Raw genomic sequence first — 26,708 nt, forward strand, 5'->3', positions numbered from 1 at the left:
AACCAGTCTAGAAATGGGTGAATAAATACTAGAGTAAATACTGGTTTGGTGGTTCATAATTGGTTAATAATGAAAAGTAAAATTTTAGTGAAAATATCTTTTGAGAGCTTATAATATCTGTAATTTAAAAAGAATATCGACAAAAATTCTATTGATACAATTTTAGTATTTTTACAGACTTGAGCGCTCAATAATGAAAGTAGTGCCTGATTCATTTGGTGCAGAATCAAATAACAAGTGTTTCATGCACATGTAGATAAACAAAATGCCGCGGTTTATATGGTGTTCTCCAGACATAAGCTAGCACCAAAGATAGTTGTGCATGGAGAAATATATGTCTGATCATCAGCACCCATCACTTTTAAGTTATTGAATTTTGAATATGATGGTGTTCCCATATGTTTGCAATGGGAGTTGAATTAGTGCCTTGAGTCATGCAGACATCCAGAATCCGAAAAACGCATATCTACAGTCCTCTTTTGAAACCTGAGCTTGCAGATAGGTCAAATCAAGTAAAAAAGCGCCGTAGTCCCCACTTTGTATCAATACTTGTTCTGATTATTCCTTGATAATAGGTCGATTTCTACACTTTCTTCTGTTATTTTGTTATCTTGACTATTCTGGATATTTTATGAGTGTCACTTTGTATATGTTTGTCTTTCTGTGTGTCCGTGTCTCTGTGTATGTTTATTATCTTGTCCCCTGAGAAAAACCTTCGTCTATTACGGAAGACCTGGCCGTGGATGAAATTAGAAAATAATATTCGTTATTTCTCCTACTCTATTTTGCAGCTTTTGATAGCAGCGCAGTTGCAGAACGGTTTCAAAACGTTTCGAGCCAATCAAGCCTTTCGAAGGGAAGAAGGAAGAAACACTTAAAACAAAAAAGCTTAACACAAAAGCCATGCGAAAAACTCACCTGTCCGTATGTTTAAAGCACACAGGAAATCTACAACAATATAGTTACTAATTAAGAAGGATGAACATTTGTATCAAAATGTGCAAACTGTATGACTATTTTGAGTCTGGGTTAGAACAACATGAGATAATAAGAAAACAGTCAAAGGTGGCGTGGTTCTCGCTCTCTCTCTCTCTCTCTCTTAAAAGTATTATTATTTTCGTTTCCTCATTATTCATTTTGTGCTTAAGCACCGCCTTGTTTAGCAGAAAGATCTACCTTGCACGTACCTTTTGTTGACACTCATCGAATAATTATCACGTGTTACACTCGAATTCAAAGCAAAATAACCCTATTTTACCTGCATATTTAGTACAGCACGTCATTGTTCTATTGTAAATCATTCAAGCGCTATATTTCTACAAATAACACATCCTAGTTGTTACGTCAGCTTTACCCGTAGCAAACATGTACGACTTGTCGATACCATCAGTCTTATTCTATTATTGAAAAGGTAGATAAAAACGGGTGGATGAGGTAACCAGCTCATCTAATGTTCAGGACGATAACTCAAACCAAAATCTTGATTGCAGGTAAGTCAAATAATATTGATTCTCAGACGCATTTGTGAGCGTGAAACAGGTCATATTTTATACAGTTTACGTACAGTATATATGCTTTGCATATATCTACTTTACTTAAACGAAGCGGAGCTAAATGAGGGAGAAATCAAGTGTCAACATTACATACAATTTCTATTTAGCTATCTATCAATTTGTTTGGATGGAGTCGCCTATTCTTTACGGAATATACTTTACATTCCACAGAGCTGCTTATGTTTCTACCACTGCAGAGGGCGTGACCGATTCTATTATGAAGTCATGGCGGTATGTATATATAATGTAATCCATTTCAAAATATGCCTATTATAGCAGTTTCAGTATTGATCGATACAATTGTTATATATTGGAAATATTGAATATCACCTTCCTACTAAGACACGTATAATGCCCACATATCACTGCTAATAATGAAGCTATATCAGATGCAGGGCATTGAAATTATGATACCTTGGTATAGCATTTCTAAGCTTGTTTTGTGGTGGGGGTGGGGTGGGGTGGAATATTCTACAAGAACATAATCATCTTAACAAGAATGGCAGATGCTGCAGTAACCTATATCTTCTAGTTGATCTTACGGTAAAGAAAAGGCACAAGTATTTTACTAAAGTCAGCTGCAAATGCCGGTTCAAGGAGCCAAACTATAACACACGTTGTTCGGAGAAAGGGCACATTATTTTGCTGCATTAACACCCATGTATGAATGAGAATAAAGTGTGGCCAGAGTTAGCTGTGATACAAACAACTTTTGGGAGAATACAGTGTATATTTGCCTATTAAGAAATCAAAATTAGATGCACTGCAATGACTCATTAAATATGCTGATTTACAGCTGAAAAAATTGAGATACGCAGTATGAAACATAACAGAAATATGATCGGTATGAACAGAGATTACATTTCATGCTGAGACTTCCCTTTCTGTAGGTATTATACTTCATGGTGTGATTCATAAGGTTTATTTGGTATTTTGAAGTTTTAATAAATTATTAAATATTGAGCCATTTATACATTCAGTTTTACACAGTTTTGTGTGCGAATAGGCTTCACCGGATACTACAATAATCAGGTTGATTAATTAACGTTATTTCTTGCCAACACTTAGCGTACATGTAAAGAGTTTAATCAAAGAAAGAGGCCAAAACCCCTTCCTCGCATATACAGGCAAACAAGCTTAATTACACAAAAGTAATTTGTATATCAATTGTCTACCCTTCTGTGTGTCTGTTAAGTGATAATGACATCATAACTTGCTGTTCGCTCTCAGACACTTCGTCTTGAAACGCAAATCCTCGTGTGCCTCTGTTTCTAAGTAGTTCTCTCTCACAAATGTGACATGCAATTGTTGATTAAAAATGTTTCTAATCTTCGTCTGTAAATTCCAAAGGCTTTGCATATTTCAGTTCGGTGTAAACTAGTCAGATATACAAGTCTTTTCGTGATGTTTGTGTTTACATTTGTGTTGTTTTGGGGTTTTTTTCTCTTCTTTATGAGTACCAAATCATTTGAAAAGAGACAAAATGCTTTTTAAGACGTTTCGGAATAGGCTGATAAACTATAGAAGTCTTTATCAAAGATTTATTTACCCAGCAAAATTTTAATTGCTAAATCTCACAAGCGCGAGACATGGTAACCTTGACAGTACTTTTGATAAAAACAGACGGGGGTTAACTGAACTCTTTCTCCTGCGTGATATTTATTTGTCCTGAATTTGGACCTTTTTTCTTGCTAGTTTAATGCGCACTTTATTCAAAGTCATACATGGGACCTGTTCCTCTCGAGAGCCTTTCTGGTGTTATATAAGACTTGTTGACGACTTTGTGCTAATTTTTCATTGACTTTTGGATTTGGACGGTTCTAGAATAATAAAGTAGTTTCCCATCGGGATGGGCTACTTCACATGAGACCGTATTTCGAAATATGTATGGAGTAGTACGATCTGTGGCGTTTCGGAATGTTGTAAAATATAGTCTTAATGGAAGCTGTGAAATAGGAGAGAACGAGCAATCCGATTCATTCCTATTTTAGAGTCTATCTTATTTCTTGTGTTCCTGTTATAACATCAAGTTTGCAGACGTGTTTTATGTTGTACTTATATAGTATCTGAGGGGAAAACATTTATATGGACTGTTCAGTGGAAATTTAAGGTGTTCATTTTTGGGACTATAATATTATTCTGGAACTATTGTGAATTATTCAAAGGAGTTCTGGACAACGCCATATTGAGAACGTCACGATTCTTTGTGTTCTGAGTCGTCTTTACCTTGAGTATCTATGCGTTCCTTCTTTACTGGTGATTTTGAAAGAAGTACCGCAACTGTAGCATTTTGTTAGCTCAATTTAAAGTAGTAAAAGGTTTTGAAAGTATTTGTATGTTTCAGTGGTAAATTATATGAGGGTTCTGTTGTGCAACCTCAATGAAACTCGAATACAAATGCAAGTGTGGCAGCTATGAAAATGTCTGTTTGTTTACTTTTTTCGTTGTTGTTATTTGTTTTCTGTTGTTGGTTTTGTTGTGGGTGTTATGTAGTAGTAAAGAAAGTGCGCCAGCTATGAGTGTGTATATTTGTTTTTATGCAGTAATTGATAGTTTTGCGCCAGTAAGGGTTTAGTAGCACGATAGTGGGTATAATAACGTTGTGGGGAAAATAACAGGTATGGCATTGGATTCAGTAAGTCAAATCATGTAAAAATGTCTATTTTTTTTAATAAAAAAAATTAACTAGTGTGGCGGTTCTCTCATTATTTTATCTGCTAAACAAACTTCAAAATTGCGCTGCTTTTTAAAACTCTAATTGCCCCCGACATAGTTACGAGGCAAACTAAATAGCTATTGAATAGTGGGAAAGCCACATGTAACAATCAAGAACAAAAGAGGTATGCATACGTGGACTACTGAAAAAAGAACTATCCATTGGGTGTGATAATTAAAACTGTCGAACTGTTTGGTAACACATGAATTGTATAAACTTAAAGAGAGCCCCATAAAGTAACTGGTTCCTTACAATATGTAAATACGCTTGGAAAAAGGTTGAAAGTAGGTACAAATAAGTTAGATGTATTTGCTGATCTATTTCTCCTATAAATCGTCTAGGTACTAATGTAATATTTATATTATATAGATCGGTTGTTTCAAATGATAACAATGTCGGTTTTAAATTTCAACATCATAATTTGCGCATGATCAGAAATTTTATAAGCAATCTTGTTTTCCTTCGGATGTTGAAGTGTGATGAAATATACATTTCCTAGAAATGGTATTCATAATCCATCTTTAACATAAATATGTTAGTATTTAATCATGATCAATATTGGTCATGATGTATTTCATATACTAAGAGTAATAATAGTACAATGTTACATATATGTTTATACATTTGCATCATTTCATTGTCCTCAACAACAGAAGATTGGTAAACAATGTTTTCCATATTAAGAGAGCTTTCAATGGAGGCATTTAGTTATAGCATAACCTGAATCACGAGTCCGTTTCGGCTTTCAATGAAAGCATTTAGTCATAGCATAGCCTGAGTCACGAGTCCGTTTCGGCTTTCAATGGAGGCACTTGGACTCAAATCAACAATGAATTTTCCTATATAGTCTCTACATTTATTTATTAGTACTGAACTTTCCACTGTGTCCAAATCATACGCTAATCTAAACCACCGTCACAGATGACTTGACGGTGAAGATCTTGTCATAGGTTCACTGGCATTTCTTTGAGGCTGGACTGTAAACAAAGCAGTGGGCAACGGAACACAGATTTCACTTCCGGATCATTACTAAGGCCTAATTACTCACTGTGCACTGTCTCCGAAACACACAAACAACCACACCATAAGCCATTAATCTAAAGAATAATAATAACCTTTAAATCCATACCAAGACGGCCTAAATCTAACACTTGTATCATGACCAAAGGGAGACTAGAAAAAAAAAATGATCAAAAAATAAACTGGGACTACAATCGTGGGTAATGAATAGGAACTAATAATTTTGATTATATTCCATTTGGTAATATTATAGTCTGGGTCACCCGTCAGTTTTGGCTATAAATGGAGGCATTTAGTCATATAACAGTCTGGGTCACCTGTCCATCTCGGCTTTCAATGGCGACATTTAGTCATATTATAGCCTTGGTCGCCGTCCGTTTTGTTTTTTTTGGGTTTTTTTTTTTTTTTTTTTTTTTTTTTTTTTCCTTCATTGTTAGGCTATTGAAAGGTCAAACAGTAGGCCCGGCCCCAGGATGTGTGGGTCCCAATGCAGCAAGCGATGAGCGCGGGTCTCCAAGCAAAAACAAATTGCGTTGCGGAGTAGATTTCCCGAGGCGGTTTCCTCGATCGTCTTGCCCTAGGGGCGGGCCTGCCAAACAGGGACCGGTGAAAACACGAGCAAATGAGACGTCTTAAAGTTTCGGCATCAGACGTTGAAGAAAGCATTTGCAAACACAATTAAATTTAAAAATGAAAATAAAGCACGTCAATTCACACCCTCAAGGTAGCTAAAAAAAAATTAAAGAAAAAACTATGTCAATCAGGTAGAATGCTTTAAGATCAATTAAGTTGTTTATTAGGCTAGCGTCATTTTTTACGTTATGCACATTATGACGTTATAATCTCGACGAGGTCCATATTTCCTCGTAGTATGAATCAAAACGTACCCACATAACAAAGGCAATCCACAAGGGGGCACAGTTTTTTACCGAACTTTCTCCGGACTGATGTCTTAAACTTTCTATGCAGATAAACTGATAATCTGGGAAGGCCAAGAGTGGTTTTATCCGTATCTATTGTGGTCTCAGGGACGAGAATTTTCACATTTTTTTTTGGCAAGTATGAGATTTCATGGTTCACAATCATAGTTTAACTTCTAATCATCGATCTAATCTGTTCAATCAATGCAAACATGGAGGAGGGGCTTCAAAAATGTTTGTGTTTGTAAAAGGTCATTCTAATCCCTAAGTATGTTTCAAATATGGCCATAGATATGAAGAAACAAAGCATTTTAAACCCAAGTGTCATGAAATATGAAAAATAATGTATACCAATATGATTTCAACTGAGTACTTTGTTGTTTTTGTTGTCGTTGTTGTTGTTGTTTTATTCGCAATGCAGTCAGGTTAACAAAGACGAACAGTTCTAAAAACACTCTCCTGAGACTTTCAGGCATAAATTGTTCCATTCAACTATTGTAACACTTCACTAAATCTCTAGGCATAGCATACCGTTACATATAAATACTGCTGATAAGCAACTCTCTCTCTCTCTCTCTCTCTCTCTTAATATAATTTACCACAGTATAGGCTGCAAAGTAATTGCAGATGAGTTATTTCAATGCAATTATGTACCTAAAAAGTCATTTCTGAAAAAATAGCAAACCTTCAAAGTGAAACAGAATTTCATTCATGCAGTTTATGAATGAAACTTATATTGAAAAAATCATGATCGCACAGTGTTTTGAAAATGTATGACAAACTCACGTACTGAATTGAATACACATCCGCTTAGACTATATTGCACAACGGCCATAGATTGTACACAGGTAAGATTCACTATAAGCAATCCCTTCACCGCTATTGGTTAATATAGACACTTCATATTTTGTGAAAGAACATTCTTCAGTATCGTTCAGTTCACCCAACACACACGTCAGCAAATACGGGGGAAAATGGCCTTGCAAAAAAGTGTACCCTTTCTTAATCAAGCCTGGGCCTCATGTGACCGAGTTGTCTATGGCACTCGCCTTTTCAAACATCACGCCTTTATCCACCTGAGCCTGTGTCTCAGCTGGAACGTGGATATGTGAGAAAGCTTGCCAGTAGCATCCGATGCGCTGATGATTCTTAAACCAATGATATATTGGCCGCAAAGTATAGCCTATCATGCGCTAAACCCCAGAAACAAGCTTTACCAAGCTAATTGCACGCTTGATGTGTATTCTTACACACTGTTTCTTCCTAGATATTTCAATTGTCCGTGCAGTGATTTGCTTTCTCCCATTAAGAAAATTGGTCATTATTAATTCATTTCCACAACAAGCAGTAAAGTCATGATGTAATGGCTATATCTGGTCACCTTGCATATGTTAAGGAAGTTATGGTAAACCAGACTGTGAAACTAATTCTTCATTATCGACTCTTCTTCTCAAACAGTTTGACAGGAAGTTCATGAAACCAATAGGACTGAATACTGTTCAGGCCATTATGGTGATACCTCTTACATAATTAGAATACTATTCACGCCATTATGGTGATATCTCTTACAGAATTAGAATACTATTCAGGCCATTATGGTGATACCTCTTACAGAATTAGAATACTATTCACGCCATTATGGTGATATCTCTTACAGAGTTAGAATACTATTCAGGCCATTATGGTGATACCTCTTACAGAATTAGAATACTATTCACGCCATTATGGTGATATCTCTTACAGAGTTAGAATACTATTCAGGCCATTATGGTGATATCTCTTACAGAATTAGAATACTATTCAGGCCATTATGGTGATACCTCTTACAGAATTAGAATACTATTCACGCCATTATGGTGATATCTCTTACAGAGTTAGAATACTATTCTGGCCATTATACTAATAATAATAATGAGGACTTTGTATAGCGCTTAATCTTTAGAAGCTCTAAGCGCTTTACAACATCAGACAACACCTATACGATAAAAAACATATAATAATATTATTACAAAAACAAACACCATGAAATTAGAAAAACATTAAAAAAACAATAAAAAACATGCTGAGAATATTTCAGGTAGGAAACATTATTAGGTCTTTACGTTTGTTCTTGCAGTCGAAATAAGTGAGTTTTGAGAGCCCTCTTGAATGTGATCACTGTGTCTTTGTGTCTATGTTCAGTGGGCAATTCATTCCACGTTGCTGGGCCCTGGTATGCAAAAGAACGCTGTCCATATAACTTTGTTTTCATAGTGGGAATAATGAGTATACGATTGTCAGAAGAGGAGCGTAAGTATCTTGCTGGTGTGTACACATGGGTGAGATCGGATAGGTATATTGGACTAGAGTCCGACAGTGAAACGTAGCACAGAGAACAAATTTTGTGTTTGATTCTGGATCGAATGGATAGCCAGTGTAAGGTACAGAGCAGCGGCGATGTGTGCTCTGATCTTGGTACTCTAAGTATGATCCGAGCAGCTGTGTTTGAAGTTTTCAAGTTTCTGGAGTAGATATTGAGATGAACCAGACAGAATTGAGTTACAATAGTCCAGTCTTGAAATTACTAATGAACACACAAGTGTTTTAGTGGCATCAACTGAAAGATAAGTGGCATCAACTGATGATATCTCTTGCATAATTAGAATACTATTCAGGCCATTATGGTGATATCTGTTACAGAGTTAGAATACAGCTTACCTTTGGCTAATAATCCAGTTGGTCTATCAGTAAATGCCTAGAAACGTTCCATAGTTCGAGTAGGTCGGGAACAGTTTTTGTACCAACTTTCTGTCTAAATAGTTATAATGAATGCCAGGTTTGAAACCATTAAACTGGCCAGCGGTAAAATATCATGCTCACTGACATTGTACATGAAATGTCATTCTGCATGGTTAAGAATTCAAATGGGGGCAATGAACTGAGACTTCAATAGAGTTAGTAAAACTAACTATTCAGTTATATTTATTTCTCTTTCTTCCAGGGAATAGTGCACGAAATGTACAAAAACCATGATAGTCTTGTAAAAAGTACCTTCTTTAATTACCTTTTTCGCATTTTGTCTTGGTGGGTCGGTGGTTCTTCCCGGGGTTTTCCCGGGTTCTTCCTCCACCATTAATACTGGCCGCCATGCATAGCCTAAGTGTGCTGAAAAATGGCGTTAAACCCCACAACAACAACAACAACAACAACATTTGGTCTTGCTTCAAAATGAGTAGCAAAATATTAATAACAACTTTTTCTTCCAGTTACTTTTTTCGTTCCTAAGATTATCAATTTCTTCCCGAAGAACAATTTTCTTGAGTTTCGTTTCATGGCTATGTTCATTTATGCCACTGATGTATCCATGTTTAATTCGTCAGTGTCTTCTTCTAAATTGTCATCGTAAATCTTGGTGACCCTCGGATGTACACGATCATCTCATGGTTGGGGTAGTGCTGATGAAAAGTCATACTTGTGGTACAGAATCTCCCTTACGACCGAAATAATTCGGGTTTGACTCTTGATTCATGATCAAGTTCAGCTTCCGTGATATACCTTTGGGAAAGGCATGTTACTCCAGTTCCCATCTGCGCTACTTAACATACCTGTGTGGCTGTGCCGCAAAACACCTAAATAAACCAAATTACCTTGTCTAGTTCCTAATGCTTGTTCTCAGTACTGCATAGCACTTGTTTTTATTACACCATGAGTTTCTAATCTATCTTTTGCATGTTGCATAATAACTGGGGTTTTAAACCTCTTTCGTCATTAACTTTGATCATCTCGCTAGGCACTGTCCTTTATTTATATATTTATGTGTGTGTGTGTGTGTGTGTGTGTGTGTGCGCGCGCGAGCGCTCACTCTATGCAAACATAACCAATGACGAAGGCATAAAATATGGTAAGGAATCGTGGAGCAGCTGTCCCAACGTTTCACTTTAGACAGACTGGAAATCTTCCCAACCGTGTTTTGAAGATGAAAAATGTGTTTAATAACCAGCATTATCTTCAAATCAATTTTATCGAAATCATTTCTAATCAGCTGACATTGTTCTTCTTTAATTTGTAAATATGATTTTTTATAAGAATTGATTAGTTTTGGATCAAGATTTTGTGTAAATTATGGGGTTTCAAATCCTTATCTTGGTAAATTTGTATCTAGAGTAAATCTCTACGGCTGCATTTATTTTCGATTTAGAAAAAATGGACGAAACCTAATTGGTATATACTTAATGCAGTGTTTGCAATAACCTCAAGTCCCAAGGACTTTCCAATTTGGCATTTTGAGCATGAAATTGGTTCTTTTATTTGTGGTACTTATATTTTCAGTGAACTTTGTACCACTCAAATTATACTACTGTCATCTTCAAACAATTCAAGATTATGTTAATTTGAACTGGTATTGAGTAAGTTGCATCCACCTTTAAAACGATATTTTGTTTTCTTTTGTTTGTCCTAAATAATGTTGCAAAATTTATGGAAAGTGGTGAAAGAAAACATTAAAGCGATTTCTAAGGTTGACAAATCACCATAGAAGGTGATTTGATAAAAGAAAAAAGATCCTTCGCTGAGTTGAATCTGAAACCCAAGTTGTAAAGAGTGCACATGAATTGATCAAATCCAATCATGAAGGCTGATGCAGGAACAAGTAAAATCTGGGATGTCTAAATGTTATGTCTAAAGTCAAGCGAAAACAGATTCAATTAAGTCAAACAGTATTGATGATACTGTGAGTAAGGTAATAAGCGATAACGAATCGATAACAACGAATTTAATTTGTCAGTTAAGGAGTATAACAAGTGCAAAAACAAAAAATTGTCGGGAAAAAGTTAACAATATAGAAGTCAAGGTATTACAGACATAAACAACGTTTTCTAGAGGAGAGAAAGAGAATAACAGCATAAGAAATTCTATAGAAACCTAAAGCAAACAGAAAATATATTATAATAACGGAAGTAGAAAGAATGCTACGGGTTATGATACAACTCGTAAAATTGACCCTTAAACAGCTCTTGAAAACTTTCTTGCTTCTATAAATAGAAAAATCAAAAACACAAACAAAATAATATATTCATCTGGAACTTCTTCATAATATTGGTTTGGTAGATGGAACTAATGACAAACTATACGAAAAGGCGAAACAGTAAATTTTTAACGATACTGGATCATTATTAATAGCTGAAGGAGACGCATTTAAAACTCGAGTAGCTTCAAAGACCCCTATCTTAAGTATAAAAATTCAGCTGAAATAGACGTTTAAGATAAAAAACAGAAATTCTAAACTCAGTTGAAGACTAAAATAGTTATTAAGGGTCCTGTATCTGTTGGATTAAATTAAAAACAGGTTAGATGATTTCAAAAAAGGAACCTAATTATAAACCTGTCAGTAGAGTGTTTTAAAATTATTTTTTTTTTTTTGCATTGCACCAACTCCCTTAGATGTACCGAATTTTGATTTGTTGCTTGGTTGCCTATTTGAAGTTTCTAACAAACATCTAATTTTGTTTTGGTTATTTTTAAAAAATTTCAAAGATATAGCGTTATAAACTCACAATCCTGAATTTAACCAAATATAGCACACATGCCTTTCTTTACGCAACAGTTGTGTAACTCTTCTGGGATTTTAATTCACATTAACTCGTAATAAATGTTGCATACTGTTAATCCGTTTTTCTAATTTCTGCTCCTCTTGGCATGGAATATTATTTCTCATCAGCGGCAAGTAACTTTGTTGAACCTTTCAAAGTAATCCATATATACGTAAGGGTAAATGTCTTTCCTTAAATATTTGTATTCCATGCTCTTCAAATATTCTGTAGTTTCTACGAACTTATCAATATATAGATTATTTGCTAAGAGTTCATAAGATTTTTCCATAAATCTAATAGTTATACTTCCAAATACTACTTACAGGCCTCTATATAAACCTCTCAACTATGAACTCCTTACTGAACGATGTTTACTTTTCTTCATGGTTTGCTATGATTGTTGATTCTTGATCATGAATATGACAATGATCTCAAACTATTACATCACTGATTTTAAATGATCTTTGTATTCTTAGTAGTATGATAATGGCCTGATGTTACTGATCTACGTTAAAGCTACTAATCCCATGACTTTGTCCTTCTAACACGTGCACATGCGCACTCTTGAATGTTACCCACAGGCTCTCCTCCAAGAAGATAGTCATGTGAGGTAGAAGACTTCGACCCAGATCAGTAACCAACAAAATCGCTATACTCACGTCAATCACTCGATTACTAAATCATACCAGTGATGACCTGAAATCTCCCATAAGTGCAAACAATTACTAGATTGTCATTGCCTTTGAATCAGAGTAATTAATGTTCCGGTTCCGTATTTCTGCTCGGAGTTGCCGATGATTTTCCATTTCCGCCAAAAATGGTATGAACGTCACCCATGCTAATCGTTTTATCTTTAGCTACTATCGAGTACAGCTTGGTAATTGTACTGAGACTGTTTTGAGCTACCGCGATAAGTTCTGAATGGACACGTATTTACAAAAGCAACCGTGACGAGGTTATTTTGCCAGAGCCGCTAGTCACACGTGTTACTATCGATTTGGCTCAAACAACATTGAACAAAACCAGTATGTGTGCCTATAGTAGTTCACGCAGTTATGATTCCTGCCACACCCGAACCAACGGCTTTCGACCACACAAATGCGTTTTTATTTCACTAGTGGCGCGGTTCTCTTGTTGATTCCATATCGCAATTGTTACTCAGCTTTGATTATTTTTTCGTGTTTGCAACTATGAGGGTCTATCATAGTTCTTTTATTAATAATGTGATAACAAAGTATGATTGCTTGACAATCTTGCCTTTGTCAGACGCGAAATTACAGGTTACAGTTTTTTATTTCTTTGGTTTTCTTTCGTGTGCGACTGCTTTACAATCATAGAAAATTTCTTCATTATGGAATATTCAAATCTCTGCCAGTTGTGCTTCTTGGGACACCATGTTCAATGAGAACCATATTAATTGCGATCTTGGTTTGTGGTTCCTTGTTGAATAATAGTAGATTTGTTTCTCACAACTTTTACACCTCTGATACTATTATTCTATATTTCGTTTCATCTTCTGATTTCAATTTACTAAATTTCTAACATTTGCGGACATTCAATATTTTTGTTTTATTTACTACTTACATTTTTACATATGAATTTGAAAAATTCATTTTCATCTATAATCATTGCACTGTATACGCTTTTTATATATTTCAGCTCTTCAATTAATGTCATATTTTCTTCTTTCAGACTTAAAGCATAAGCTGGCACGATATTAAACCAATTTTCCTTGACAATATTTATTACATTTTTTACTAAACGAATGATCTGAGCAGAAAAACATACACTGCTAACTATAAATGTAACATGCACTGTTAATGATAAGTGTAATTTTGTTGTCACAAATTATGCTACAGTAAAAAAGTCAAAATAGGCTTTATTCTTTAAGAATGGTTGGCTTTGTTTTGGAGGGTTCCGGGTTCCGTCAAACACAAGAGTTACTAGTGAAGACATGATCACTCGTTTAGCGCCTCCCCTTCCCCCACCTCTCTCTCTCTGTCTCTCCATAGCAATTCAGGAAGGAGATTGAGGACTGGTGGCATAAATTAAAAATAATTTTTTTAATGTCTATCAAAATGGCTAATATGCACATGAATTCTCTGATACTAATTTTATTTCCTTTTGAAGGGGAAGTAAATTTTAGTTTTCGGTTTTATGTAGTCATGCAATTATCGGAAACGGGTGGGATTTAATTTCCAGTTTAGAAGGTATCAAGTTATCGGAATTGGCAATTTTTTTTCTCCTTTTATTTTGGTTTAAATAATTGAGAGAAGCTCGCAGAGACTGAATTTTGCATATTTACTATAAAAATGAATTCTTCCTAGTTTTAAAAAGACAGAAGAGTTAAAGATAATTTTGAATGACCACACTGTGGATTTTAATGGTGCAAGTACAGCAAGCACTATATCAAAACCTGTAAAATATGAACAAGTTATTGATTTTACATTTGAAATAAACAGTTATCAAACATTATTAGTTAGCTTCTTTAATTTAATTTGAGTGAACTCTAAGTCACTCGATTTAACCCCAACCCACCCACCCCAAAAACCGAACTTACCAAATGTAAGTTCTTGCTTAAAGGAGGTACTTACTGATGGCTATGATATATCACTACATAGATTATAAATAATGTTTTTAATATCAACGTTATGCCGAATCCCAATGGGGTCTTTGAAACCCGAGCCGGAAGGATGGGGGTCTTAACACACCCGATGGATTCGGTGAAACGTTGGTACGGATATTGATACATATATACAGACACACTCATACAACCAATAATGCTGCGCACGCATGTTTATGCATATGTAATTCATTCAAAGTTATGACAGACAATATTTTATTTTGATATGAAAACTTTTGTACGTTTTAAATGCTTTAGATATTTATGCAAAACTTTAAATGATGAGATTCTAATTGTCTAGCACACATCAGAACTTTTAGATTTACATCAATGTAAATTATCATCCATTTATGTAAATATTTATTTATTTGAAAATAATTTCAGCTGAAAATGATATCAGAAAAGATAGACGAGCAAATATTCAAAACAAGAAAAGCAAACCATATTTATATAATCCCAACACATTCTTCCTCGCTTTTCAAAAAATATCCATTGCACAGTTTCTCATAGACTTTTTCCTGAAAAATTCATTACCCATGTAAATCTTTTCACTAGTGAGTCCATAGGGTATTAACGTAGACGGTCAACTAAGTTAGTTCAAACTCAAAAAAGCGAATGTCCACGTTGCTATGCTGTGGTTGCTGCAACGAAGTCCATTGTTATAAGAAAGGGTCACACATAAAGGATCCATTTCTTCAAAAGCATATTTATACGAAGACATTTTTGTCATGCCGGTTAGGGAATTTTTACTTCGTAATCTACTAATATTCGAACCCAGGTCCACGGATAGCAGCACCCATCATGTTGAACACGTCACCAAATATTATTCTACGAAGTAACTGTTAAATACATTTGTAAGTAGTGTGTGTGTGTGTGTGTGTGTGTGTGTGTGTGTGTGTGTGTAAAGAAGAAATACTCAAAACGTTTTGTTTTTCTTTTTGCAGTCATATTTTACCTGTCAGAAATGATAAATGTGAACCAAACAACATTATTATAGATTTCCAGTTATCACATGAGTTCTCTTTTAATTTACTTTGATATACCATATCACATTTTTTATATACGCATCAAATGTAATGACACCTCGTCACATCACAAATAGTGAGAGTTTTACATCTAGACTTCAAAAATGGGTTTGATATTGTTCATCGCAATATCCTCCTGCAGACGCCTTCATCACACAAATGTTTTCATCTTATTTTATCTTGGTTTTGATCATACCCATTTGAGATCCAGGCTCTGACTGACTTGGAAAGGGAGGGGGGGGGGCACCTAAATGATGCAAGCTGAAGCTATCTTAGAAGAAGTACAGATGCACGAAGAAACGGACATTTCGGTTATTATTGCCCTGTTTTTTTTGAGAGAAAATCTGTTAAAGTTACTTTTTTGGCAATAATCTGAAAACGAAATGCGAATTACGCCATTAGCAGACGCAGAGTATTTTTTTTTAAACACGCATCTAATTGTCTACATTGAACCGCTTATCGAATAGGAATGCATTTTCTGAAGTTCTAGTTCCTATTTAAATATACAGAGGACCACAGTGGTAGCCCTGTTATTATTCAACGCTCACAATACAATTGTTCATTTGATATGTACTGAAAGTCTGTCTATTCAAGAGAGAATACAATATCCCAAAATATATTACCCTTGTACATATCTAAAGTTTCAAAGCCCTATTTCTAAAACACACATCGAATCTTTTTACGTTCGTCTTTTCGCCGAATTATATTCAAGTAATTGTTTGCAACAGACCTACTATTCTTTTTGTGAAAAGGCCGGACTCTAGCTAATTTGGCCTCATCAGGTACAATACCACGTGCCATAAAGGTAAGAATACAAGTCATAGGAATCGTGACAACACTGGCAATATCTTTTATATACTTGCTTGGATATCGCCAATGTCTGTACGTTTACATGGGCTAAATTACTCATTTTGCTGTAAATGTAAATAAATTCCTCTCTTACATAGTGAACTTGGAGTTAATTATTATGAACATTTCTTTTTATATATTTGTTCATGTTGATTCTTTTGCAAATATATTTGAAGACTGTGGTGCTTTCTCCACGAGAGTAAATACCACCTTAGAGAAGAAGTTATAAAGATAAGTTGTAACACCACCGGGACTATAGCGGCTGTTACCATCAGTACAATGCAGCATTTGCATACGTTTTATTTAGAATTGTAACCGAGCAACTCCAACTGTTGTTACACTTTAAGCGAGTTGTTTTCTTCTCTTCACATCTGTTTTTTTTATTATTATAAAAGTAATTATATTTTCCTTCCTAACATATCTGTGCGCATGATCTCTAACGTTGCAAAACTTTGTGGGCACAGAGCAATTATATTCCTCTTTCCATAAGCTTTCAATAACTGATACCTATATTTAGTGTTTTCCAAAATTGAAGTCGTTCTGCATCGTTTTGTACTTTGTTGTATTCTGACCTTTTAATTGGAGCCATCTTATCGAGATCGTGCCACATGCTATGAATTTTTTATATAGTAAACCCGTCTTTGCTGTAGTGCTTAATAGTTCTGGTTTGAACCGTGTTGTTTCCTCATTTGCTGTTTAGCTATTTTCCTTGTACAGAAGGCATCCATAATGTATATAGTGATTGTCCCTGATGAACGATTTGTTTACAGGGTCACTGCATAAAATATGATCCAGGAAGGTTGTTGTTGTTGTTTGTTGTGGGGTTTAACGCCATTTTTCAGCACACGATAGGCTATACATGGCGGCCAATATTAATAACGAAGAAAGAACACAAGAAAAGCCCGGAAAGAACCACCGCCCCATGAGAATCTACTGGCAAGCTTTCTCCCATATCAACATTGGCCGAATCCAAAGACTCGGACCCACGCAGAGGTGCGATGGCAGTGATCCGTAACGGAGAGCGCTAACGGGGCCTTTCCAGTAAGGTTGAAACGTCAGTAGAGTAAGTAGTAGTAGTGGCAAGCATCAGAGGTGTTTATTCTTGCCAGTTGAATATTATAAATAAACTATGTTTAGATCATATTCACACTCATAATGCTTTTTGACTATTTCAATTTGCAAAGCGTAACCAATATCACACAAATAAAATGATTACCAGATGCGGAAAATTAAAGAAAACACCCAATGTTGTAAATTAAATAAAATAAGCACCAGATGCGGAAGATTAACCAAAATACCCAATGTTGTCAATTAAATAAAACGAATACTTAATGTGTTGTTTTACGTCCTCTAATTCGGTGAGATTAGTGACCTGTAAGGTTTTGTCTAGTCTTTTTTTCCTGCGTCTAATGAAGAAATCCTATTCAAAGTAACATCCGTCATTATTGTAATTCACACCCAATGGCTGTATTTTACTTCCTTTCTTTTGAAGAGCCATGTATGTTTCCGAAATATTTGTACAAGATGTCATGTAACAACTTTCGTATTCAAACAACCCTCAGCTGAATGCATTCTGGGCTTAATGTTATAAACTCTGACCTCGATTCAGATCACACATTTGTATAGGAGCTGTACGAGCTATTAATGTAATATATTAACATGATATCAGTTGCTAAAAACACTTTAAATAAACGATTTTATTTATAAAGAAAGGCTGGAGGATGAAGAGGATTTCACACCTGACCTTCATCGGAATGATACTTGTCTGGTTCGTGACAATATTATACTTGCTCTCAACGATGAATGAATATAAAACTCCAGAGAACCAGTCAGACCAGGATCGTCTCATCTTTCATGCCATCAGTTCCATACAAGACATAAAACATCAAAAAGAAGAAATCCGAAACGTGTCTGAGCTTTTGAGGTATTATTTTGTATTGTAGTGTCCCATAATTTAAAATTGCATAACTGCATCAATCCATGAACTAGGTTCAATAAAACCCGAAAACTTGGAGGTAAAGAGTATATACAAACGTTTAACCATTATATAAGGTTTGAAAATATATTTATATTGTATTAAATCAGTCACCGTAATTACAAATAAACCTATTCCAAGACAGACTTTCCCTGTCTGTGTATTGTGCAAATTGACTATTTTATTGTATGCGTTGAGCTGTAACTAAAGTAACACTGAATATAGTGGACAATATAGGCAGCTAGTCCCGCAAGGTCAATAAACAGTATAGATGTCGGGAAAAAAAACAACAACAATGTTGCGCTTCTTGTGTATTTTTGTCCCTTGTTATCATGCACAGAATATTTCATATATTACACTCGGTTAACACTGCAATAAGAATCAGGTAATGATAAATGTCAGCGTGTTGCCACTTCCTTCAACATATTCAAACAAGTACGAGCAGTTAATAAAAGCCTTTTGTAACCGATGAATTAATAATGACCGCATTGAAAGTTCTTGTACTCTAAATGTATAACCAGTTCCTTTGAAAATCTACGCTTAATATCCAAATTGTAGAATTTAAAGGACGATTGTTCAATATGATTGTATTTATTTTGATGAGGAAATGGTCACCGTTTGCATGGTTGTTAAATGTCTAACATTTGGGATTAATGTATTTGATTATGTTAACATAATAGTATTTGTCGATCTCAGCTCAGAAACATAGAAAATGGTTATACTACCATAGATCACAAAGAAACAGTTATACCTTGCTAATTTACAAGTGTTATTTAGGCACACAAGCAAACGTCTCTACCTTGCTAATATACAAGCACACAAGAACATTAAAGCAAATTCATGCAATAATTCACCATGTTAGCAATTCCTTACATATTCATAATTATGCAAACCACTGATTAGCAAAGTGTTCACCAATCACTTGAATGTTACGTGCGTTCTCAGCAGTAGCATTGGGGGTTTGACTATACTCCATGGGTGGCATTTTGTAGAAGAAGCGCGGTAAAGGCCATTTCCATTGGCAAAATATATTATATTTTCCAACAACAGTTCATCGCAGAGTTATTTTACAGCACCGTTCTGGCAAAACTTTGTCACTGTAGTATGTGTGTGAGAGAAAAAGCGTGCATTCAAAGCGATATTGCATATATCTATTTCTTTTAAAAAAAGCATAAAGTGTAATTGGAAGAGCCTAGAGTTTGGTTTTATAGTTCGTACTATACGGAGATTGCGAGCAAAGTCTCGTACATACAATGTGATGTGTTACAAATTGTGCTCTAATTTTTGAAAAGTTTTATTGATAGTGTTCTTAGCATGTAACTGTTAAATGGAAATTAAATCGAGGTCCAATGTTTCCTTTGTTTTTCAGAGAGATCAATAAATTGCAAGAGAAACTACTACGAGGTATGTGAAATTGCATTCATTAATTTAGGGTAGCATTACGGTAACAATCGTCATTAAGCCGCCATTCAACATCAGGGGTCGGTTTTGGGGTTTATGGGTTAGGGCACCAACGAAGATATCCCATCACGCCCAGTTTGGACGTGCAAACACATCACGCCTAGAGAGCATGCACACACACATTTTTTAAAACGTTCGTGCATGAGCACTGAAATTTCGGAAATAAAGCTGAAAATATGGCAAAACTGTCTGCGCATGTGAACATAAAATAAAAAAATAAACAAATACAAAAAGTTATATAAAAATAATACAAACGAACAACTGTTTTAAAAAGGAATAAAATTAAACAAATGAAACGAAAACAAAATATTTTAGACGAAACTATGCAACGCACACAAACAACAAAAATATAAATTTTGGGGTTGGCAATACTGAGTAGTACTTATATTTCTGAGCAATGATGGAAAGGGCCGTTTTTCACGAGTTAAGTAAGAAACATAGCAGTGTCACGGGAGGTGACACTAAAAAATGATGTGTGACAATACAAAATATTTCTACTTCTTGAAATATTGTTACACATAAGAGGTCTCACACCGAGCGAATCAAACACCTGTGTGAGCGTGGCTCGATCGTCCATATTTTTCCCTATTTCCAAGGACCTCAAGACATTGGTCGTTGTCAACAGAATGGCTCTTAAATGCTCAAATACTACAGAAGGTTCATCTAACCACTTAATGGAATATACCACGAAAATCAAATTACACTAGCATGGTTTCCTTTCTTTCACATTTTTATAATTCTTTAGTAAGTCTTTCCGAGATAAAAATTTAATACTTCACGCTATGCAATATAAAACACGACCCAGAAACGCCTAATACAAAAGAATTATTCCTGTACCATTTAACTAATCACGTATACCTATAAGCAACCACACAATTCCCTACGTTAAGAACTTACGTTGTGTCCAGTTTACCAAACTAATGCTATCACAAAATCTTGTGAATACTGTACATTGTGACGTCTGCACCTACAGTTGGCTTATTACTCGGGTTCAGAAATAGCTTCCATACACCGTTTCCCCCTAACCAACAAATAATCACTAAATCAAACAAAGCTAAAAATGGAGACGTAGGGTAGGCGTGGGATTGTAACTGCACGTATTAGTAGTGTTACGTATATTTGATTTAATTTATATTTGATTTAATTTGTTTGTAAGTTATAAAATATTTTAATTTTAATTTCATTACATGTCAAAATAGTGTAGTTTTGTTTACTAGGAACATGATAGTTTTAGACAATGGTTTGACCTTGACTCTTCAGTTGTAAACACCTAATGCTGACCTAGTTCCCGACCTTGATTTAGAAATCAGTGAGAGAATTAAGCAAATTTTTAAAATTTTGTTCTCGGAGTAAAATGATTGGTTGTTATCAAGGTCATACTGGGGTTACGAGATTTTTGTATATGTAAACAGCCTCCATTTCGCAGTTCTGGGCTTTCCGAAATTCCGCATTAGTTAGTTTTAATAGTGATGCTTAGAGAGAGATCTCAGTTGGGCTTCTAAACACTAGGACGTAAAGGTATTTCTTTTGTTGTGTCATTTTGGTGTTATTTTTAATTTTTATTCAGATTATTTGGATTCGAAAAGGATAATTCCTTTTCCTGGAAATATTTTAGTGTTCATACAGAATTCTTGGACAAAGACATTTATTTAAATTTTATTCTGAAATTCAAACGCTGAATATTATTGACTGTGGAATAAAAAAGAACTGTGGACGATGCAGCCATTTACTGACTACAGTTACACGTCATCGCCTTCCATTTTGGAGTCTTAGTCGGGACTAGAACTTGAATTCATTAGAACATTTCATTAATAGGACTTCTAAAGTTGAATTCGTAGATTATTCTTGGATTATTTTTGGATTTGTTTCTTAAAACCGTAAGTTCTTATTTTTTTTTAATTTTTACAGTGTTTTTCCCGGGAAATAAATGCTATTAAAATTTTTCAAAGCTTGTTGTTTTTACTCTTTCTTTTGTTACTGTTTATTCGAGCCTAAACAAGTAACATAAGAGTCGGCATCACATAACTCTCCTTTCCCGCTTGCTTATTGTTCGTAAAGTGCTTGGTTTTATTTCTATTTTTATAATGGAATATCTCTATTTCGTCACCATGTTTAATTCCCATTAAAACAGTTATCCACCCACAATGTTACAACTGTAGACAGTTTTAGTATTTAAATTCTCTTGTGCCCAAGAATGCCATCTTTTCAATATGGTGGATTAATGTTAAATTCTCTTATGTCCATGATGCTATTTTTGTACCAAGAGTCATACTCAGTAATAGTAAATCGCTAGGAATTGTATACCAAACCAGAGAAGAAAATAATACAAGGTCGAGACTCCACAAACGAAGGCAGCTGATTTGATCCAGGATCCTATCAGAACATAATTACCTTCCAGGAAAATTGCTCCTTTCTTGGGATCTGAAAACCTGGTTAACGTTGGTCATTAATTTGCACGGTGATTGACACCTGATTGATAACCTTTCAATATCAACTGGATGTTGAGAGAAACTTAATTAACTCCGGGAGCAACAAGATCAATAAATAGGTGTTGGATGTTTCACACCTTGTTTGATATGGGTTGCTAACCAAGCTCCACTTATTTATCAATGACAGCTTATATTTAGCATGCTCTGTTTATCGTAAACAGCTGGTTAACAGTAGCTATAAAACAGCTTCTTAATAACATGTCTGACAGACAGAAATCACCTTTTTCTTCCCCCAAGAACACATTGGTGTACAAATCTCAGATCGAGAAAAAGTGAGAACTATCAATCTGTTACTTTTTGTATGATGGTAATCAAGTAATAGACTGTAAAAGCAATTGACGAAGTGAAGGCGATGATGATGATGATGATGGTGATATTATTATTATCATCATTATTATTATTATCATCTAGGTTCATCGTTTTATCGCCAGGAGGCCAGATCTCACGTTGAGACAGCTGTCAAAGGCCCATCACTCCGTCATGAGGAAGTCAGACGTCATGTTGAGACGGATGTCGATGAATTTTGGCGGTATATGAGATCCAAGTTGTACAAGCTGAGAGATTCGGTTAGAGAGAAAGACACTGTATTGAGTGTTAATGCTATGTTGGAAGATGGCCAGGCTTTGCATAGGTACCAGCTCCCCCCATCCTCTCTCTCTCTCTCTCTCTCTCTCACACACACACACACACACACAAAACACATATGCACGCACGCATTAGCAAATGATGGGGTTTGAAGAGTACCATAGCAGCAGGGAAGGGCTACAGACCAGGTGGCTCAGACCAAAATAACCCTCCCACGCAAACTTTCTCCGTAGAAGCCTCAGATTGCAGAAATAAACCTTACTGCGCAAATTAATCAGCGAAATTTCGCCCCAGGATGCATTTTCAGGCATAAAAAAAAACAACAAAATTTAGGGGGGGGGGTCGGAAAGATTTGTTTGTGATTGCAAAATTGGGCTGCGAATTTATGAGTAAATCTGATCAAGACCGACTCGATACCTACTACGCGGATCATGAAGATTAATCGTGACAAATCCGTGCGGTGTTGCCTGAGCGTGACTGAAGAAATTTTTAAACTTATTTATGTCCATGTCGCCGTTACACCAAGTTTGATGAATGTTTCTCAACGTGTGAGTATCAACGCCATTAAATACCGATAAGATATTACAATTATCTCTAATCACCTTTGGAATTTGCGTATATCGCTGCGTTACGTAAATCACATCGGTGTTCTTATGTCGGCCACGCGAGAATATCCTAGCTGGGTTAGTTTGCTTATCCAGCATTACATCATCGAATACGACAAGATTATTAACATCGCCATTTAAACTTTCCACTGATGGAGCTTCATTGATATCCGTTATAAATTCTATCGTGCCATCCTTAGTATTATCACTAAATTCCTTTAATACTTGATAACATCGCTGATCATCAACGGATGGCGCAACCAAATACAACTTATCCCATTTTAACCATCTCATTATCAAATTCAACAACAACTGCGTCTTTCCAGATCCCGACGGTCCAATGATTATCATTCTTATTGAATTTGGTAATGACGCGGTATGTTTCATTTTCTCGCGTTTCTTCGTGGCTGAAAAATCAATTACATTCATGTTATTAGAATATTATGGATTCATATTGTGTTAAGTGTCGCACTCGAACTGCTACGATAAATCCAATCGAAGTCGTTACGCGCAATAACAGGAATGCTATCAGAGGTGAATGCGCAGTTTGTGGAACAATCAAGTTTAGATTTATAAAAAAAAAGATAGAAGAACCGGAGGAGACATTGCCGCCTCCATGAAAAATCTGCCAGGATTGCCTTGGGCGAAATATCCTGGAGAGAAACATTTACCAGGATACAACTACTGCGGACCTGGTACAAGACTAGATATAAGACTTAATAGTAATAATCAACCAAACCCTGGCGAGGATCCAGTAAATGCTATTGATAACGCATGTTATCATCATGATCTTGCATATCGTAGCGGAGATTTAGAACAACGACATCTTGCTGATGTGAAGTTAATTCACGCAATAGACGCAGTTCCTAATAAAAACTTCAAAGAGAAATTAGCAACTTGGTTAGTAAAAGGAGCAATGAAGGGCAAATTAGTTCTAGGTGCTAGTAATTTATAATGGAGCAAATATATTATTCTCCGCGAGGATTCTGGCGAGGAAAATCAGCAATAGCCAAACTTGCTAAGGCGGCAAAAGTAAAACATTCCACCGCTGCATCATGGTTATCGAAACAAGCGGCTTGGCAAATTTATCTTCCTCCACCTAAGAAAATACCATATGCAAGTTTCTCCGTCAGTGTTCCTAATGAAGTTCATCAAGCTGATTTAATGTTTCTCCCTCACGATACCGTTGATGGAGTTACATACAAATACGTACTAACTATTGTTGATATTGCTAGCAGATACAAAGAAGCAGAACCATTATCAAATAAAACAGCAACGGAAATAGCAAAAGCATTTGAGAGAATTTATTCACGATCTCCACTGACATGGCCGAAGCTTCTTCAAATTGATCCAGGACGAGAATTCCTTGGTGCGGTTACTTCATTGATGAAAAAGAATAACGTTAAAATCCGGCGTGGTGTAGTTGGTGTTCATCGCAATCAGGCTATCGTTGAAAGATTCAATAAAACACTAGCGGAACGATTATTCGGATATCAGTACGCAAGAGAATTTATCCAAGATAATCGATCTCACGATTGGGCAACAAGATTACCTCACGTGATTAACACATTAAATAATGAAGTAACACGAACAATATCAATGAAGCCTGCAATTGCAATGACAAAAGTAAAAATACCAATAAAGCGAAGTTCCATAATTCCGTCTGTGCTAGGTAGTGTCACGGTTCGATATTTATATAAGGAAGGAGAAGCCGAAGGTGGAAGAAAAAGAGCAACCGATCCAACTTGGAGCGTTACTACGCATAAAATATTGGCTGTAACAAGATCATCAGGAAGACCAGCAATTTATTTTCTAGATTCACCAGCACCACAACGCGGATTTACCAAAGAAGAATTACAAATAATACCGAAGGATACTCAATTACCACCATCGTCACTTATGTGAAATTTAATTCTACCTAACTGAGATAATTTTCTTACTCGAGACACGGCCAGATAAACTAAATTCGACCAGGAAATTCTATCATCGACTATCCAGACTTGGCCATCTACTGTTAATCCTTGCGATGAATGTATCGTTGCTGCGTATCCGAGTTTCCATGGCGATCTTTCTGCGTTTATCGCATCATTGACAAGATTAATATCAACGAAAATAATATCATTCAAAACCATTATTTTTTCTTCTCCGCATGGCAAAGTAACATTAATATTTTGTTTCCTGGTATCAGCGGGCCTGTAGCATAATGGTACCTGCAGCGTTGGAAATTTCTCACAATGAAGTTTGAATAGTATTTCCTGAATGGCATCGCGAATAATTTTTCTGCTAGCAACAATCAAATGATCAGGACGCCACAAGGTTAGAAAATTATCCATCGGAGTCTCGTCGATTATTTTTCTCATTACATCACATTGAAACTTATTAGGTTGTAACCGAATCATTTTTTTAAATTTGGTCAGTAAATTATCATTGGATCTATAATCAGCATCAATCTCTTCATAATAATCTACAAAGTTTCTAAGCCACTCATGAGGAGATTCACCATCAATAGGATCAGGTTGGCCATGATCGCCGCACATTATTACTGCGGTATTTTTTTCCTCTAGCCAACTTAGGAATGATTTTAGTATAACTAAATTTACTGTGCAAATTTCATCAAATATTATAATCTTGTTGATATATTTATTTCCCATGCGAGCTGAGTCCCATAATCCACCGCTATATTTGAAATAACTATGATACGTGCAAGAACTAACACCACGCTGTTTTATTTCTCGCGCTAGTCTGTGAGTTGGAGTTAACACGATCATATCAGAGTTTGAAAATAAGTTTATTGCTCGTGTTGTTTTACCACTACCACCAGGACCATTTAGGTAAACGAATTTATTTCGTGAAATCGGATCAAACGCAGATGCAGCCGTTGATACTTCATCATATTGGTCTTTATGAAACTTATCGCAATCTTCCACATCAGCGTCTTCACAATAATCTAGAATATCTTCGTTTTTTATTCTCCAGGTTCCCCAATCCCCATTGGCGATTAAATTCTCCAATCTGCATTGATATTTTTTATCGATATAAAATGAATCCGTTGCAACCCTTACCGCGATATCGGCAAATTTATTTATCATCGACAGCAAATTAATACTGACATAAGCAAGCATCGATGATCTTAAATGAGTATACTGCGCCGACTCTCCATCGAGATAAGTGATCACTGTACCTAACTTCGTTCCATCAATAATAATATTTTCTCTGTTGCAAAATATTCCACGCGATACTGTATCGGCAATAATAAAATCCACCTCGGCATCATTGATAAATAATCTAGCGTGGCGATGTTTATGATCAACTGATCCTCC

The 26,708-nt window shown here is 35.6% G+C and overlaps 1 protein-coding gene across 3 annotated transcripts in view; it reads left to right on the forward strand.

Moving 5' to 3' along the window:
• The first annotated feature begins 1,334 nt into the window (after positions 1-1,334).
• Positions 1,335-26,708, forward strand: part of LOC149808237 (alpha-(1,6)-fucosyltransferase-like) — a 72,982-nt gene continuing 47,608 nt past the window's right edge. The window contains exons 1-5 of one of the 3 annotated variants that reach the window (XM_089975299.1): positions 1,335-1,490; positions 1,725-1,784; positions 17,983-18,197; positions 19,618-19,652; positions 22,610-22,829. In XM_089975299.1, the coding sequence (XP_089831425.1) occupies positions 1,779-1,784; positions 17,983-18,197; positions 19,618-19,652; positions 22,610-22,829 (476 nt within the window). In that variant the 5' untranslated portion in view covers positions 1,335-1,490; positions 1,725-1,778. The remainder of the gene's footprint in view (positions 1,491-1,724; positions 1,785-17,982; positions 18,198-19,617; positions 19,653-22,609; positions 22,830-26,708) is intronic. The other 2 variants (XM_089975308.1, XM_089975318.1) reach the window with 2 other exon arrangements.

Source organism: Sinohyriopsis cumingii, chromosome 1 (assembly GCF_028554795.1).
Source record: "Sinohyriopsis cumingii isolate HCF-2022 chromosome 1, ASM2855479v2, whole genome shotgun sequence".
In the NCBI taxonomy this organism is placed as follows: domain Eukaryota; kingdom Metazoa; phylum Mollusca; class Bivalvia; order Unionida; family Unionidae; genus Sinohyriopsis; species Sinohyriopsis cumingii.